Source organism: Anabas testudineus, chromosome 12, assembly GCF_900324465.2.
Source record: "Anabas testudineus chromosome 12, fAnaTes1.2, whole genome shotgun sequence".
NCBI lineage: Eukaryota > Metazoa > Chordata > Actinopteri > Anabantiformes > Anabantidae > Anabas > Anabas testudineus.
The window spans coordinates 6,992,583-7,009,157 of NC_046621.1; the positions used below are offsets into that span (position 1 = coordinate 6,992,583).

At 40.2% G+C, this 16,575-nt stretch overlaps 1 protein-coding gene and 1 long non-coding RNA gene across 4 annotated transcripts in view; one reads left to right on the plus strand and one right to left on the minus strand.

Moving 5' to 3' along the window:
- Positions 1-16,575, plus strand: part of LOC113158478 — a 42,846-nt gene that overhangs the window by 7,235 nt on the left and 19,036 nt on the right. The window contains exon 2 of the long non-coding RNA XR_003298571.1: positions 6,027-6,210. This is a non-coding gene — a long non-coding RNA (uncharacterized LOC113158478). The remainder of the gene's footprint in view (positions 1-6,026; positions 6,211-16,575) is intronic.
- ctif (CBP80/20-dependent translation initiation factor) overlaps positions 9,965-16,575 on the minus strand; it is a 41,877-nt gene continuing 35,266 nt past the window's right edge. For all 3 annotated transcript variants that reach the window (XM_026354402.1, XM_026354400.1, XM_026354401.1), the window contains 2 exons: positions 13,497-13,550; positions 9,965-12,730 (listed from right to left, as the gene is read on the minus strand). In XM_026354402.1, the coding sequence (XP_026210187.1) occupies positions 12,509-12,730; positions 13,497-13,550 (276 nt within the window). In that variant the 3' untranslated portion in view covers positions 9,965-12,508. The remainder of the gene's footprint in view (positions 12,731-13,496; positions 13,551-16,575) is intronic.

Consider the following 16,575-nt stretch of genomic DNA (forward strand, 5'->3'; position numbering starts at 1 on the left):
TGAGCTCGTGGGCTGGAGTTTGATACATATGACCTAGGGAAATTGGAAATCGGCTTTCTTGATTTTGTGACAGTTAAAAAATCATCATACAGGAGAAAGCCAATTGCAACCAGGTTACGCAACTTTAACTATACAACAAAGCGATTAAAGTTTGGAAAGTTGAAATAATAAAATTTCAAACCAGTAGCTACTTGATAAGTGAGAAATTGGTGTCGAAGAGAAAACTCAAAATGGCCGTGTGCAGTGTAAAGTAAACACATTTTGTAGGTAATGGGCTAAAACCACCAGTATGGACCTGTTACAAAGATCAACACAGAATTACCTGCTTGCGTGTCTGCTATTAGAGGATATGGTCTTTGATTTAAGGTCACTGATCAGTGAGCTTACTTTCAAAGGTTTCTTAATGCACATTCAAATAAACCTTGGCCTGTGTTAGTTACGTTGCAGTTTAGGATTTCTGTGTTGACATGGATATATCAGCCAAGCCTGTGGTGCTGTAATAACAGAAGGCCAAACAAGTTTTTACACCTGTATGTTAGTTCTGACACTGTAGTGTTTCCCTTGGCTCTGAAGTGAGCGTTAAGACAAACTAGAGTTTAATTACTGCTCAGGCATTCACTCTCCACACACATTAGACTGCACTTTAAATACATACTGGGGGGAAAATGTGGATTAAAGTGCTACATATACCAAAGTAAGCAACTCTTTTTCTTTCAGTCTTCCTGTTTCTCAGACTCATAGAGATCAAGTGTGAAATAATTTATTTCTTTAAAATTTCCATTTCTTCATCCTCATTCTGACTTCTTGCCTCCTTTACCATACCACCATTTCACCAAATGCCCAAAACATAGTGCTAAAGTGCAGTTTGTGTTTTATTAACAATTTAGATCAATAGCATTACAGAAGCCATTGAAAGAAGACAAAATACTCGCCAGAGGAGATGTAAGCCACAATGGTCATGCTCTGTAATGACCAATCAATAACTTAATCACTCTGTCTGAGAGAGGAAAAAATGATGATGAACAATCAAGTCCAATAATGCCTTATTAGAACCAGCACAGCATAACTATCAGTCACGCTGTGTGACTGTTTTATCAATAAGCCTGATATAAATTCAGATATTCCTCATATTTGTGAATAGTTAAGTAGTGTATTCAAATAGTTTTAAAGAAATTATGAGTTACAGTGAAGGACCATTTCCAAGCACTCACAAATTAGTTTGTACTGTGTTAAACACTTTGACATGGTGTCTTTGTCCATCTTAACTTGGATGCATTACAAATACTCAAAATAAGTCCGCTGTTTTGTGTCGGGGGAAAACTAAACTGGCGAATTTTAGCTTTTTGTGAACATGTCTGCAGGAAACGCACCGGAAACGCACCAAAGCTGTGAATGACTTGAGAGTCAAAGTGTGTGCTCTTCATGGCATGTCATAAAAATAACAGAGTGTTTGTGAAAATGTGCACAGAGGTGTGAACTGAGCTGATCACCTTGAGTGAGAAGGGAAATGTGCTGTTACCAAGACGACATGCCTCAAAACACCGACTGCTCCTGGGTAGAGAAACAAGCACCACAATTGTGTCTTTCCAAATGGCAGTGAGATTTGTTTGTTTCTACTAGTTCGTATCATATACACGCCACAGATTCACAAACACATCCTACATTTATGCAAGTCCATTTTCTGTGTGTGTCTGTGTGTGTGTGTGTGTGTGTCTGTGTGTGTTTGCCATTCACAGCTGCAGCCTAGAGTCATTCTTTCAAGTAGCATAGCATAGTTGTGCTGACACCAAATAATGTCACTACTGTTGTGTCCAGTGCCACCAATCAGCATCAGCCCCCGTGTCTCCAAGAGAGGCCTCACGAACGCCTGAATAGGACAATGAATGGTCTTTTGTCTGCAGGTCTCGTGTGTGAAGTGCAGCCATGGAGGCCCACACACACACACACACACACACACACAAATTTTGTGTGAGGACACTCATTGACATAATGCTTTCCCTAGCCCCCTACTGTCGCGTAGGCCATGCTAATCTACAGTTTAAATTTTTAATTTATTACCTTAACCCTAACAATCACAACTAACTGCCTCACCCTAAACTTCACTCTAACCCTAAAACCTGGTTTTCAACCCAAAATTGCTCTTTAAACCAGCACTTTGTAAAAATTTCCTCAGTCCAATGGTTAAAAATTCATGCTGGTCATACATATAGCCATAAAAACGCACAAATAACCACTGTTGTAACATACACTATTTTACTGGATAGTTTTGGTAGGGTATAGGCCAGGTTGAGACATGTGTTTCAATGGCTGTACAGGAGATTCATGCAGATTACATTACGCATACACACACATTTGTTCGAATGCACAGAGACAAGACCTCGGGAGATGGATAATGAATGACTTTTAAGAGGTGAAAGATGCCCCAGCTCACACATTGTAATTATCATATATATTGTGTTGCCATTTTACTCGGGGCTCAATGTCACAAAGGTACATATTTAATGAAAAGCATATCTCTTGGAAGAGGAGTACCAGGCCATATAGACTGTGTATCGTATCTAATCTCATTAAACATGTTATTATTGTCATGAAGTAGTACTGTAATATACGGTAGATCGTTACCTCAGGGAGTCTTAAAAGTGCTATAATGGAAATTCAACACTCCACTACAAATCCCATTTTTCAGCATTGGTTTCGAGAGCCATCTTTGCCATATTTACAGTGATGTAAGTTTCTTGGCAGTTAAGAATATGCAGTTATTTTCTTCATCTTAACACTACAACAGTAAAACTCACCAAGTGTGCTTGTGCTGAAAATATGATAAAAAGAGACACATTACAATGATCTGTATCCTCCACCTTTGTCCATGGAGAGCAGAAAAGCTACATTTAGTTTTTCTTTGTAAAACAAAAGAAAGAATTCATAAAATGAGACAAAAAGGAGAAAGAAGCCGGTGACTGTGTGATGTAGATCTCACTCTTCCCTTTTCACACGACCAAATATAGAAACTTGATGCAAAGTAAAAAGCCTGAATAGTTTATGATTTGTCAGCAGTTTGTATGTCAGCCATGTTACAAAAGATGTATTCTTACATTTGTTCACACACAGTTTGTCAGTCAGACGGATGACCGCTAATAAAACGGCAAACAGCTGCTTTACTGCTGCACCAATTTGGTTACTGCATATAAAGACGCCTACTGTACCTGTGTGTGACTTTTGTGCTCGTATGTGTGCGCTTAGAGCTGCCAAGCCGGCATGACATTGGTATGTACAAGTAAAAAAGAAACAGGAAGAGAAAGAGCAGGTGGGGAGAACATGCAGGGGAGTAAGTAAAAAGAAAGAAAATGTGTGTTGTTACTATAAGCTAAATGACTTTTTCAGTTCTGATACCAGCGACCTGATTTTATTGTTAAATTAATCAAATGTATACCTTGTCTTTGTTGACGACAATTAATTCATCATGTTTAATTTCTGCTGGACATGTTGGTTTGCCACAGACATGAACTTACCTTGATAGTTTACAAACGTATGCTGTTGTTGTGAAGTTAGCTACAGCAGTTGGTGGTTGTAGTAGAGCTGCTATAGTTAAATATTTATATGACAAAACATAGTTAACTATAGGCATTTTGCTGTGGCAGTTTTGAGATATAGTTACTCACCAAGGAAGAGGGATTTGTTTGGCTACTATAAATGTTTTGTAAATGTTTTAACTTTCAAGTGAACTGGCAAAGGAAGAGACAAATTAATGCCAAGTGGTTTGGTAGTTTTTAGTTGTCTTTTATTTGTAGAAGCAACAAGATAATATAGTTGAGTGCCAGTCAAACTTCAACTGTTGAATCGAAAATAGCAGGTGGTGGTAGAAACATGATAGAAATATGGCATTTCAGTTTGTTTCATGTGTTAATTTGAGGAACCTTACAGTCTCCCTCATCACTACACACAGCTGGAGCAGCAAAAGCTGCAGTGAACAATTAGTGTCTTTTGTATGTCAGTTGTGATCTACTGTTGTTGCTAAGTCTCTTTCCATGGCACGTTATTGTTAACACACTAATTTTTCCACCTCGGCATGAAATCCTTTGTCCAATATTTTGATGTTTTTGTGTTTTTCGGAATTTCCACTCAGGCTTCTTTTATGCTAAAAGTGAGAATTTACATTAAACAGATGGATGGAAACCCACCCACAGACGCACAGTAATCTCTTCTTATCCTCGATCATTATAGATGATCAGTGACAGTGATACAGTATATAGGATGACCATCAAAGTCACAGTTCAGTGAGCAAACACTAAAACAAATTACGTCCTTATAGAACATAGTTGGCATATTCACACAGCTATCTGACAGTTGTGACAGTCTTTGTGTTTGTGTGGGCCGTGTGTATGGACTGTAGCTATCAACAAAATGAAAGCATAACAGACAGCAGAAAGGAGGGATACACATAAGGATGTTCAGCTACCATAATTCAACTTTCACTAGTTGATCACTCACTCAAAAAATGAAAATAAATAAAAATACAACACCCTGAATCACAGCATCATTTAGACAGACTACAGTGATGCCTGGGACATGTGGGTGTATGACACTCACCAGCCAAAATCACTCTGACTCACACCTCACAAGTGTTCACACAATGCCAATACTAATAGAGCTTGGACAACTAACGGTTATATTTAGGGGTGTAGCACTGACACTGCCTAACCTTCTGAATCATCCTGGGCCATTATTACTCATATCAGGTTATACTGACTTATTTAATAACTTGTTTTAGCTCCACAAGTATCAGACATAAATGACGACTGCCATATTTTATTAAAAGTAGTGCTATTGTAAGTTTTTGTGGAGGGTTTTCATATCTACTTGTACAGAAAGGTGTGGGAGGTGCTGTATATGGTACGATAAGGTTGGATGGTCAAGTCTCTGGCAGGGTTATTTTTAACTGTTCTCATCAGTATTATGTCTTTAGCAATAAAGTAGGCTATTATATGTGTGATGTCACTGTGTCTCATCGTTTTTTTGACGTAAGACATGGCGCTGGAAAGTGGACACGGTCAGGTCTGTTGCTGTTGTCTTTGTGGAAACAAAAAAAAATCCCAGGTATGAACCAAACTGTAGCTCAAAAATTAAGAACTAGAGGTCTGAATCGATCTGTGAACCGGAATTCAGTTTGGCCTCTTGGATGCTTGGATGCTGTTTGTCACGAGATGCTTTACTGTTTTTACCTGGTTTAGTTTTGATTTTTTTTTTTGATGAGGTTAGTACTTTGGAACATGTGGCTCATTGTACATTTCTCATCCTTTTTGATGTTAAACAGACTGAAATAATCAATTTAGTAATAGAACGATCAATCACTAGGCCACATCATGAGCTGCAGCTCAAATATACAGTTGAATCTTTGGATGAAGACATGCAATAGCTGTGAATAAATAAAAATGCTGCGTGAGTTGTATTGCTGCCATTTTCCTTCGATTGAGCTGCGGAGCTGTTACGATGCTATAAAATGATATAAACCAGGGTAACGCACACACACTCACACACTCAATGCAATGCAGCATTTACATACAGGGTTCAGCATGAGGGGAGTTAACCAGGTTGTATAGATGAAGTGTATGCAGTTTATGTGTTGTGTACTGAGAGCCTGTGTGTGTGTATATATATTCAGTACCAGCAGTGGCTGAGAGTGAGTGTCTGCAGGTTCACATACAAAGCAGTCCCTTGTGAATGAGTCCATATGATCGTCTGATCATATGCTGAGCTCTTTTATGTGTGTTTACTGGGAACACACCTTGCGCAGCATGCCACTTCACAAATCAAAGGACTGCTGGCACGCAGGTGAGTAGGTCAGTAGAAGTAGGAGACAGACAGATGCAGCAGTTTTGATGAAGACTCATGCTAAAATGTTGTTTCAGCACTTTCATTGATAGGCTGTTAACAGACCTTTGTGGACTTTTTTTTGAATCCTCTTGCTTTTCATGAATGTATCAGTCCAGTTGTCTGTACTTCTTCCTTTTCTACTCTTTCTTTTTCAGTTTCGCTCTCGCTACACAACTTTCCAACTGTCACAGAAGTTCAGGTTGCCTAGCAACAGGGTCGTGCCTGTCGCAGCAGGTTGCCACAATGACAGTCGCGAGGCGGGAGTCGGGCAACAAAGACATCAGGTGTTACTTCCCACTGCTTGTCTGCGGACACTTCCATTGACCTCCAACGGCTGCTGTATGTGTGTACAATATTGTGTGTGTTTACTTCTGCTCCAGTGAGCAACAGAGGCTCTGCTGACTCTACCCACATCACCAGCTCTAATTATGATGTGTGTGTGTGTGTGTGTGTGTGTGTGTGTGTGTGTGTGTGTGTGTGTGTGTGTGTGTGTGTGTGTGTGTGTGTGTGTTGATTTCTGCTTGACTGATAGGTCACTGAGTGCAGCTCACAGCGGAAGCTTTGCTCACGCCGGCTTGTCAGCCACAAAGAAAGACACACTTCTGGGTGGCTGGTCAGGCTAGGAAATGACACACACACACACACACCATTTCTCATGAATTACAGCATTTAGCCAAGATGATACTTGTAAGAGAGAGATGATATGATCTAATGATTCTCCAGTGAACCTCTTCCTCCTACAGCTTCTCTGTTGAAAGTTTCTTCATTTTAGATTTTCTCCTTTTCCTCACCTTCGTTCTCCTCCTTTCCCCGTATGAAGATCCATCTGTTGACGTTGGCAGTGTGTGTGTGTTTCTGCTGGCAGAAACGGAGTGAGAATAGCCTACTGCAGCACACTTCTCACCCAGGCCACTGCAAGGGCACACATGCTCCTGAGCAACAAAGACGTCATATTTCCTCACCTAAAAACGAGCTGTTTTACGACTTCTCACCGGCATACATTAAAGTGTTCAGTTCACATTTCTGCAGCAAAAATAACATTACAGGCATGTTATTGTTATGTATTCATTGGCTTGAACTGCCTAGTGCTTCAGTCATATAAACTATTATTAATATAATGTAAATAACAACACGTCCCTGAGTCACTAGGTCTGTTTATTTATTTTTTTGAGCACTAATGTCTGGCCAATTTTCTCTGAGGGACATAGAAACTGTATAATTAAACAGTGGATTACTCATTTCCTACAGCAAGCTAAATAATCTGCATCTCATCAAGTTATTTCTGTCTCTTATTGACATCTATAGAGCTAAGATGATGGCAGTGTTATCTCAACTGTTGCCAGAAAGAATTGCGCCATTCATGGTTCTCAGAGGATGATAACATGCACATGTATTTACATTTAGCCATTTAACACTTTTATCCAAAGCAACGTATTAGTGAGATACAAAGCAAGCAAACAGCTAAGTCCAAGAGAAGTGCACACTCCCTGGCTGTTTTAGTTTCATGACTGCCAGATAGGAAGATTATAGAAATATATTTTTTTAAGTGGTGGAAGAGTTCAGTCTTGACTGTTTTTTGAATATTAGGAGTGAGAGTGCTGAGCCGTGTGACCCCAAAACAGAACATGTTAGCGGTGCGGGTGTGAGTGACTGAGGTGAAGGAGCAGGCAGATATTACTGTATTACTGAATGTGGAAAGGTTTGATTTTGCCTGGTGGTAGTCAACACGAAAGATGACTATCACCTGCGCAAGGACTCGGGTGGCGTATTCAGAAAGAAACCAGTAATTGGTTGATTTACTGACTCAGCAGGTCCTCCACCACAAGGGCCACTGAAACAGTTCATTCAGGAAGTGAGAAGGTCATGACATCATTTCCTCCACTGTCAGTCCAGGAAGGAGGAATACAGCTGTCCGGTTTCCGTTTAGGTTGAAAAATCAAAAAACTTTTATGAAAGTGTGTGTGAGCGACAGACATTACATTGGTACAAAGCGTTTTGTTTTACTCCATACAGACAAATCCTTGGCAGATTTCATTGTCTATTACCTTGGACTTGGTTTAGCCAGGTCTAGTTTCACATTTTTAAAAACAATGGTTTTTAAGAATTAGTAATATTCCACAAAAATTACATGCCAAAAAATAAAAGAACATACTCTGTAGAAGGAAATCGTGACAAAATTTCATTTGGAAGCAGCCAAGAAGAAATGGTGGTAGTAAAGGTACTATTAATGAACAAAAGTAGTCTACATTCGGCTCAGAATCAGCACGAGGAGGCAACTAAAATGTCTGAATCCAAATATAGTTGAGCTAGAATCTGTTTTTTGGGGAGTAGAATAAACAACAGTGCAGTAGCTGCTGCTGAGATGGAAAGGTCAAGAGAGCGAGCTAAAACCACTTCGTAGCCCACAGTTATTGATTTCTCCCACAGCAAAGCGTAGTGTAGGAAAACATCTGGGGATGCTTTTGTGCGTTTTGACTCCACTTTGTTTTACACAATATCTCGCCTCTGTACCTCTTGGACCAAACAGAATAGTTTGTGCAGTACTCTCCTCCGGTTTGCTCGTGTGCTGATCAAACGCAGAAAGACACACACTGTGCAGACGAGAGGTCACTCGCACACACATACACAAAGCGTGTGAGCCATCAGACGACTGAAGAATACGAGACTCATCCACAAGGAGATAAGACGGGGTCTGCTGGCGCTTGTGTAGTTTAGGTTTGTAGGAGAGAGTGTGTTGAAGTGTGTAACCAGTTATCTTCATGTGAGTTGTCCTCCCTCCTTGTCTTCGTCATCAAGGCCAGCTGAGATGCAGCCTGCTTTTGTCTGGCTCAAACAATGGACGGTGCTAGTGTGAGTCACCCTACACACACGTATATACACACAAATCCATTCATCCATCAATGTCAGCAGAGAAAACAAGCAAAGCTCAAGTTATGATATGGCGCCACAAAGCATACATGATTACATATACTCTTTTATGACCGATGAAGCGAGTGTTTAGTGTATGAAATGTCCAAAGGAGGAAGAAGTCCATCTAAAAAAATGAACACTGGCAATAGATGCCAGACTAAAAAAAATGAAGTCGAAGTGAACAATGATTCCCAAGGTGCAATTTGCCAAGAAATGTCCATACATATAATTTAATCATAAAATACTGTCACAGTGCAGCTTCAAACGTGGTGAATCCTTTAGTGTTTCTTGTTTATTTCACTCTTACACACCCACTCTTAGTTTTTCCACTCCAACTACAGCAGCTGAGTAATTTCTTTCTTTCTTTACGCTGCTTTTGCTGCATGAGTTGGTCATTTACACGATGTATCCCCTTTGCCCTTGTTTGTATTGGATAAAAAAGGAGCTGACACACGTTACGTTTCTAAATACAACTGTCATAAACCTGTCAAGGACACGACAGAGAATAAGAAAGCTTCTTGTGTTATTGGCAAATTTACTGTTTCACTCTATCGAATGCATTTGACTCTTTAGACACATGGGATTATGTTGATTCTTATGGACGAGTGCTGAAGGACACCCCATAGTTTCTAGGGAAGGGGTCCTGAGAGGCAACTGCAGCACTCAGAGCTCCCGTTGGGAAGCCAAGAGTTAGGGTGCCCCAGCCATGTGTCAGAGCTAACCAAAGGCAAATCTCTGGCCAAGGACATGTTGAAACACTGGCTGACACACGGTGCTGTTAAAATTCTTTGGTCTGGTTGGTTTAATGTGTGACGATGTAACAGCAAAGACATGTAAATAAGGAGTGTGCACATGTATGAATTTAGTATAATGACCTACTGTGGTGCCAAGATTAGTTCCGCAGTCTGTCTGCTAATGGCAGAGGAAACTGTCTGTACACCATTGTGTTACTTTGATATGTGAATGTCTTTATGATGGCACACGGACGTCCATGTGACTATGCTGATAAATGAACAGACAGAAAACACGCCACAGTTTGTTCTGTCACATCTTGTTTTTTTCCTGTTTATTTTTCAGTTGCTTAGAAAAACAAAACAAAACAAGCTTGCAGATGATCCAATATTACCAGTCCACATTTTGTTTGTGCACTAACCAGAGCCTTGTTTTTCAATATTCATGAGAATATGCAAATGAAGGTGCGTCTCATTCAATCGTTAAGCGAGTCATGTGACCCAAACAGAGGGGTCTAAGAGCACGTGGGGTGAGGAGGCTCCAGTCCCACAGAATACAGGGGGGCAAACCCCACCTTTCCCCATCTGCTGTGAGAGCAATCCACTGTTTGCATAATGGAAATTGACCAATGTTTCTTTTTTTTATTTTTTATTTAATGTTACCTTTCATAAACTAAAACACAGTAATACCTTACTTACACACTTGCCAGCAAGCTAGGTATCACATCTGTTTCAGATGTCTTGAAAAACCCACGAGAAGGGAAAATTAGACATATATAAATGAGCTAAATATAATTTAAATAAAAACCTAGACGTAAAATAAAGACAACAAAAGACAATAATCAATAAACTCACGAGCTGACAAACGCACTAGTCAGAGGATAAGGCTACACCTCGGAAAACTTGTAAGCTTTAAATCACCTTTCTCATCCAACTCATCTTCTGCTGTGTGCTCCTACCACACAGGATCTTAATTCTTGATGCAAGACAGGAAATTATATAAAAACTTAAAACTGCCCACAGAGATTCAATGGGAAACTGAACATGTACACATGCACACGTGCACGTGTGTGTCTACTCCAAAACAATGAGTTAATTCCTGATTCAAATGCATGGAAGGCTGACTTCTAGCAGCTACATCCCTATGTGTAACATCTCTGTTGCACTACCCCCCTCTATTTTAATATTTTAAATATTTTGTAAATATATTGTATGCAGATTATATGTAGAGCCCATTTACAAATGGTACATGATTGGCTTGGTACGTCAATATCATAGCACACACGTTAGCTGGAATAAAGGTCACATATGACAAGCTAATGAGGTCATACAATAAGAATTTCTTCTCTTCATCACTGTCATCTTCAAATACACAGGTTAATAGTTTTCTCAGGAACAAAGCAAGATCAAATACAGTCGATATTAAACACTTGCAAAATGTTCACTGCAAAGAATGGCTTAAGTAGGAGAGAATTTTAAAGAAGCTTTTTCCTTCTGTTTCTCCGTGTGCCTTTTTTTTTTTTTTTTTGTCACAGAATTTTTCCAACAGAACAATGTCAATAGGTCCCACTGTTTAGTCCTCAACATGCTCCCTGCTGCCACTGGCCTTGTAGGCCCGAAACAAGAGAGCTCCTAGAAAATGGATAATTGACAAGGCCACTAGTCCATTAAAACATTCTAAAATCCTTCACTATGCTCAACCCATTTCTCTTGTTACTGAGATTTTTTTATGTTAATACCACAAACACTCAAATTCAGACTCTGAAGTACATTGCCTCAAAACTGTGCAAAACCAATCAAACCTGTGCAATAAGGCCTACCACTATAGTATCTCATATATATGTTTTATCATAAAAACAAGACTTCATAATGCAATTATTAAAAATAATAAATGATTTAAAAAAATAACATCAATGATGTAGTTAACAAAGCTTAAACATGCATGGTTGAACAGAGGAGAAGAGACATTCCCCTGCAGTTCAAAAACAAAAGAATTATCAGACGGCAGTCTCCGTTTTAATGCTTTTCTAATGCTGCCTCCCACCCCTTCCACACTGCAGTATTTCTGCTGCTTCTATTGGAAACAGTGGCCTGAGCTCAGGGAGCAGGGAGCTCGGTGTGTTAGGAGTGTGTCGTCTCACAGGGGCTCAAGCAGCCATCTGCCACCCTACTCTAGCCAGCCTGATCCTTATCCTCAGCCCCGCCTGGCCCAGCAGGCCTGCTGTCTCATCCCCACAAAAAGGTTTCCTGCTGGGGGGAGGTGGTCTAGGGGGAGGTTGGGAGACAAAGGCAGGGGGGAAGCTGTGGGAGCCAGGGAGGTCCACAGTGAGGCCCTTTGACCTGGTCCCCTGGCCCGGCGGGGCAGACAGCTCAGACAGACAGCACCGTGTCTACTCCCTGCCTCCTCCTCTCTCTTTTATCAGCCACACAGACCCCAGGGGCTGACTGAGAGACAGAAGAGGGGGGAGGAGAAACAGACAGAGGGAAGGGGAGGGTGGTGGGGCAAATGAAGACAATGAAGAGACTGACACGGACTACACTGACCACCTCCCTCCCTCCTCCATTCATCTTTGGGGACAGATCTCTCTATTCCCTACAGACAGGCTGCTGGCCTCTCCTCCTCTCCCTGGTGTGACCCCACTCTTTTGTCGTTCCCCTCCTTTATCCCTCAGTATAAACAGCCAGGCGAGTTGCCAGGCCCTATGTGGCCAAGCACACCACTAGTGGCCACCGATTTGCTAGTGTTTCTCAAAGCTGTGTCAAATGGACTTTTCACTATTGTCAGGCTGTTTGATGGCCAGTGTGTGGCTTGTTTGTGCCAGTGGTCACCTATCTTAGAGAAATTATACAGTTATGTTTTAAGAAACACATAAAGCATGTGTTTATTTCGTCAAGATAGTGACGTTATCATTCAATTCCTGGTTTATGGTAAAACTAGCAGAGCAGACTGATGCTCAACTGGAAAATGTCTCCTCTCCTCCTGGGGGAGCTGGCACCTAGGCAGTGGTGGTGAGCTTCTGGATGGTACGGTTGTAGTATTGGGTGGTAAGAGCCTCCAGGGGGCTCCAGCGATGTGCATGCAGCTCGATGACCTCCATGAGGAGAGAGCGGGTCAGCTGAGATTCAGTCGGACAAAGCATTTTGTCCCTGACAGCTGCCAGGAGCTCCGTCATCATCTCGGGGAGCTGCTCTTCTAGGAGATGCCCAGTGCTCTGCAACTGGTGAAGAGAAAAAGAAAAGCAAGGGAGTGAAGAGGCAGGAGGTCAGAGAAAGTGTGTTTGTTACTGTGGATACAGTCAGACAACAAAGGTTCACACACCCTCTGGCTATAGAGCTCTGTGTGTCTGTCTGGTACAAAAAAAAAAAAAAAAAAAAAAATCAAGACAGCAAAGGTTGTGGTTGCATTTGAATCTGGGCATCATCCATTCTCCTATTTTATCTTTAGGTCTTATTTTTGCCATATTGTATTACAGTATTGAGATAAATACTGTTTTATAGTCAATATTATGATATTGACAATGCAGAATAGTTGCACAATGACAGTAACATGGGCATCTTACATAAATGTACAAACAGAACAAGCACGAACCACAATACATGATGCCAGCTTAAACTGATTCAGGTGAATGATAAAATATGGATCACAGATCCTGCTGGGAAGGAAATGTTTTATTCGTAACTGAATTTTTAGTGACTTAATAAGTTTTGTATTTAGCATTTGATTATTTTAAGGCTTACTGTGTTCGACTTACAGCACTATGCTGACGTGACTTGTGGCCAAAAGGTTACAGTTAATATTGTAATTGAGATTGAGATAAGATTTCACAATATGGAGGAGAGTTGCCGAGTTGGTCTCAACTCCAGACTGCAGGATCTCACAGTTCGGTTTTACTATTTTTAATTAATTTACACAAATTTCAAATGTGCCTCTAGCTTCAGTCCAAAACTAGTATGTGTATTTTTGAGTGAGTGTGTGGTCTGTACCTCCATGGAGCAGCAGAGGACTGCATCTTCTTTTACATCTGTAGACTCCAACAGCTGTAAGAGACAAGAGGCACTGAGTAAATTTACTGAGACGGTGCAGAATACTACAGGAAAATAAGACAAAATAAAACGCAGTGAGTGAACAAGACACAGATACTGTAAATAAATATAAAGTATGTGCTAAGATGTAGGCCACATGGGGAGATTAAGCAAATGCAAGTGTTCGTGGTAATCAGTTGACAAGTGAAGGAATAAAGACAAACACTAATCCCACATAAATATTTTTTCATGATTAACATTTTAAATCCTGGAAGACAACAGACCAGGAATAGGCATTTCGGCAAGCTAGCAAACCATCATATATTGCAGATTGCCTAATGCACATAATACTGTACATCCAGATACACACACATACTGTGCACATAAACAAACAGCACAGATTGTAAACATGTTAACTAGTTTTCCCTCATCCTGGCCTCATGCACAGATGGGCACACGACTGGCACAACAATTCTGGAAGGTAGAACAAGAGAAACTAGTTTCTATGTTCCTGTCTGTCTGATTTTTCATAATTGCGAAAAAAGGAAAATGATCTCCACCACCTAATGCTATGATCTTCATTCAATATGAGCTGGATGCTTATTGCCACAGTGTAAGCTTAATGATATTCCACCTATCATTCAGGCCCAGCGGTTGTGCAGACGTCAGCTCCTCTGTATACTTAGACGGGTGTGGTGACAGTGTGTCTGTTTGATGCGGGAACTCAAGTCTCATCGTTCCCAGAGTAGGAGAAGTATGTGACAAGCAGCATTAGCTCATAATGAGGTCTCTGGGGAGTCCAGGGTGAAATTTTGCTCAATACATTTAAAATGGTCTGTACTCGTCTATCATCACTTCTCCTATCCATTTCAACAGCTTTTTTTCCCCGCGCTGTTCTCTAATTCACACGCTCGCCTCTACTCTGCCTGTGCCCAAAAAGAAAGTCACCACCTGGATTTAACTAAGCAAATAGGTGAGAGCCTAGCTCACTACATTGGGATAACTCAGTATTCCATGTGATTTTTATTTTCAAAAGGCATTTGAATGAAAGAAATGCAACCACAATAACAACACCTCCAGTGACTAAACGAAGTCAAGTAGAAAAACATGGTTACTCATTTAGATTTTCTGCTGAAGCTGTATCTGTTTCTGGCTTCATTCATTCAACCTATACAAACATGCATGTTTGTATAGGTTGAAACCTGTCTGACTCAAACGAGAGAGGACGTACGAGTGCTGAGAGAAAAACATGTTTTATCAGGACACTTATGACACGCAGAGTGCTCTGTTAAAATTATGACTACTTCAATTTTAACTGGGTTTCCAATTGTTGCATAGCAACAGCAGGTCTAGCGTCAGAACCAGCACTTCCCTTAGTTACATTGCGTACTGTAGTACATACTGTTACTCATCAGTGCTGTATGTTACTGCTTTAAAGCAAAAAGTTATATTACTGTGCATCAAGTCCTCGATGCATAGAATAACAAGGCACAGATTTACAAAGCAGAAACACATATCCGTGATCACTGTTTTAGTAAATATTAAGTTAATTGTCTTTGACTCTGAGGGTCTGTGCTGGCTTTCAGAGAGATACTAAAGCATAATATAAATAGCTCTTGGTGTTACTACCAGACACAGCGTGTTGTGTGCATGCTCTTTGCAGTGTACCACTGCCAACCAATATCCTGACGAAGGCCTTTGTGGTTGCAAATTGTTTCAGTAAATAGGGGTTTATCTGTCAACTCAAGAGCCCTGCTTACCTTGCCTTATGATTTTCCAGAGCCATTGTGCTATGTAGGACTAATCCTCCTTAGGAAAGCCATCTCTTAATAAAATACAAATATTGTAAGACTCTAGCTTTATCCATTAGCTGTGCAAACGAATAGACTTTGTTTTACATATTTTATAACATGGTCTGAGATAATAATTTGTGTATGATTTGCTGGAGTAGGTGTATTTAAACTGTTCAGTGAACATGTTGTTTGGCTAATTCACTGTTCTAAATTTATACTCACCACAAAGTTTCTCAACCACCTATGTAACCACAGTAACATGTTCGAACAGTAGCAAGCCAAATAAAAAAAGAAAATGCATACAAAGCTTTGCTTACACAAATTTTGTATAGTGAGACCATATGGTAAAAGTCTTTATTATAATACAATTTTTCATAATGATGTTGATAATCATTAATATATACATGTACTACTAGTAGTCCTAATTAAAATGCATTCAACAACACACTTTGGGCCTCATACATGAACATTTGTATATTGTTGTTATGCTTCTCTGACATATGTGAAGTCTGTTCATACAAGTGTTCATAGATTCAGCAAACTGTGGAGCTGCACAAAGTTGTTGTAAATTGCTTGATTTAGACTCATGAATACCGCCTGTTCATGTGGAGGCATGTGCTCCTGAGATTTTATCATTTGCATAATCAATGGCACTAAAATTGCCACATAAGGCTGCTTGTTCTGCTTCATTTGTAGGAATGTTCCATACACAAACATGTCATACGTGTAAAAGAAAGGATTTCACACTGCAGAGCTTCATGTCAGCTGTAAGATATCAGCTGAAGTAAAACATGACAAATTTAACAATAGTCAATAGAGGAGCCAGAAACGATTAGAAATGCTATTAGTCATCACAGCAATTTTTCAAATTTTAGACTAAAGAATATTACAGCCTGTAGTAGGTGATGTCAGTCAACAGATCAGATTACTGATTAATAACTTGCTGTGTCTGTACATACAGTTGTCGTGTGTACGCAAACATCTTGGTTGTTACCTTATCCTGTTTTGTACTCTACTGTAGACATCTGCTGCAAATTCACAGTCAAACATACATGTGTAGGCACATATGCTTGCATATGCAAACCTACTTGCTGACACACAAAGAGGCGAACGCACACAACGGCACATAGTTTGTAGCTGGAATCTAACAACTACGTGTTACTACAGGACAGTGAAAATAGCACTGAGATAAAAATCTGGAACAATTGATCATAGTCCCGCAGCTATGCAGATACACACTCTGGGTA